This window comes from Eimeria mitis, genomic scaffold (genome assembly GCF_000499745.2).
Source record: "Eimeria mitis Houghton genomic scaffold, Emh_scaff202, whole genome shotgun sequence".
In the NCBI taxonomy this organism is placed as follows: Eukaryota; Apicomplexa; class Conoidasida; order Eucoccidiorida; family Eimeriidae; genus Eimeria; species Eimeria mitis.
Window position 1 is genome coordinate 15,060 of NW_013570342.1, and position 595 is coordinate 15,654.

The 595-nt window shown below is 66.9% G+C and overlaps 1 protein-coding gene across 1 annotated transcript in view; it reads left to right on the plus strand.

The window, feature by feature from the left end:
- Positions 1-89, plus strand: part of EMH_0003130 (uncharacterized protein) — a gene marked incomplete at both ends in the record, with an annotated part of 5,380 nt that extends 5,291 nt beyond the window's left edge. The window contains one exon of the mRNA XM_013496281.1: positions 1-89. Coding sequence (XP_013351735.1) covers positions 1-89 — 89 coding nt within the window.
- Between the last annotated feature and the right edge of the window lie 506 nt (positions 90-595).

A 595-nucleotide genomic window follows, 5' to 3' on the forward strand; every position in this document is an offset into this window, starting at 1 on the left:
AGTACCCCGTCTCCCCTGCATCCTTCATCACCCCAGCGAGGGGCCCCTACCCCCAGGCAAACTCAGTGCAGCTCTGCAGCCATGGATAAGAGAGGGGTGGGCCCCCTCTCCTTCTTCTATACGAATAGGGGGGGCCCCCATAGGGGCCCCTACTATAGGGGCCCCTATAGGGGGGCCCCCTATGGGGGCCCCTGCATCCGTGTCAGTGTCAGTACCCTTGCAAACTGCAGCAGGGGGGCCCCCTGGTGTTACTGGGGGCCCCCAGGGTACTATAGGGGGCCCCCCTCGTGTAGCATCGTTGTTGGGGGGGGCCCCCCCCTCGACGATGTCAGTGGAGCGTGGGGGGGGGCCCCCTGAGTCTGGGGGGCCCCCAGCACGCGTGGTGTGTGTAGGGGGAGAAGTAAGAGAGGTGGGGGCCCCCCTAACCCAGCTGCAGCGGGAGCTGCCGTATAGAAAACTGATGGGGGTACTAGAAGAGGAGACAGAGGCCCGGGGCCCCTCACTTGTATGGAATTTTGAGGCCCTGCATGCAGAGAGAGAGCGGGGGCCCCCCCCCAGAGGGGGGGGCCCCCTGGGTACGGCTGGGGGGGGGCCC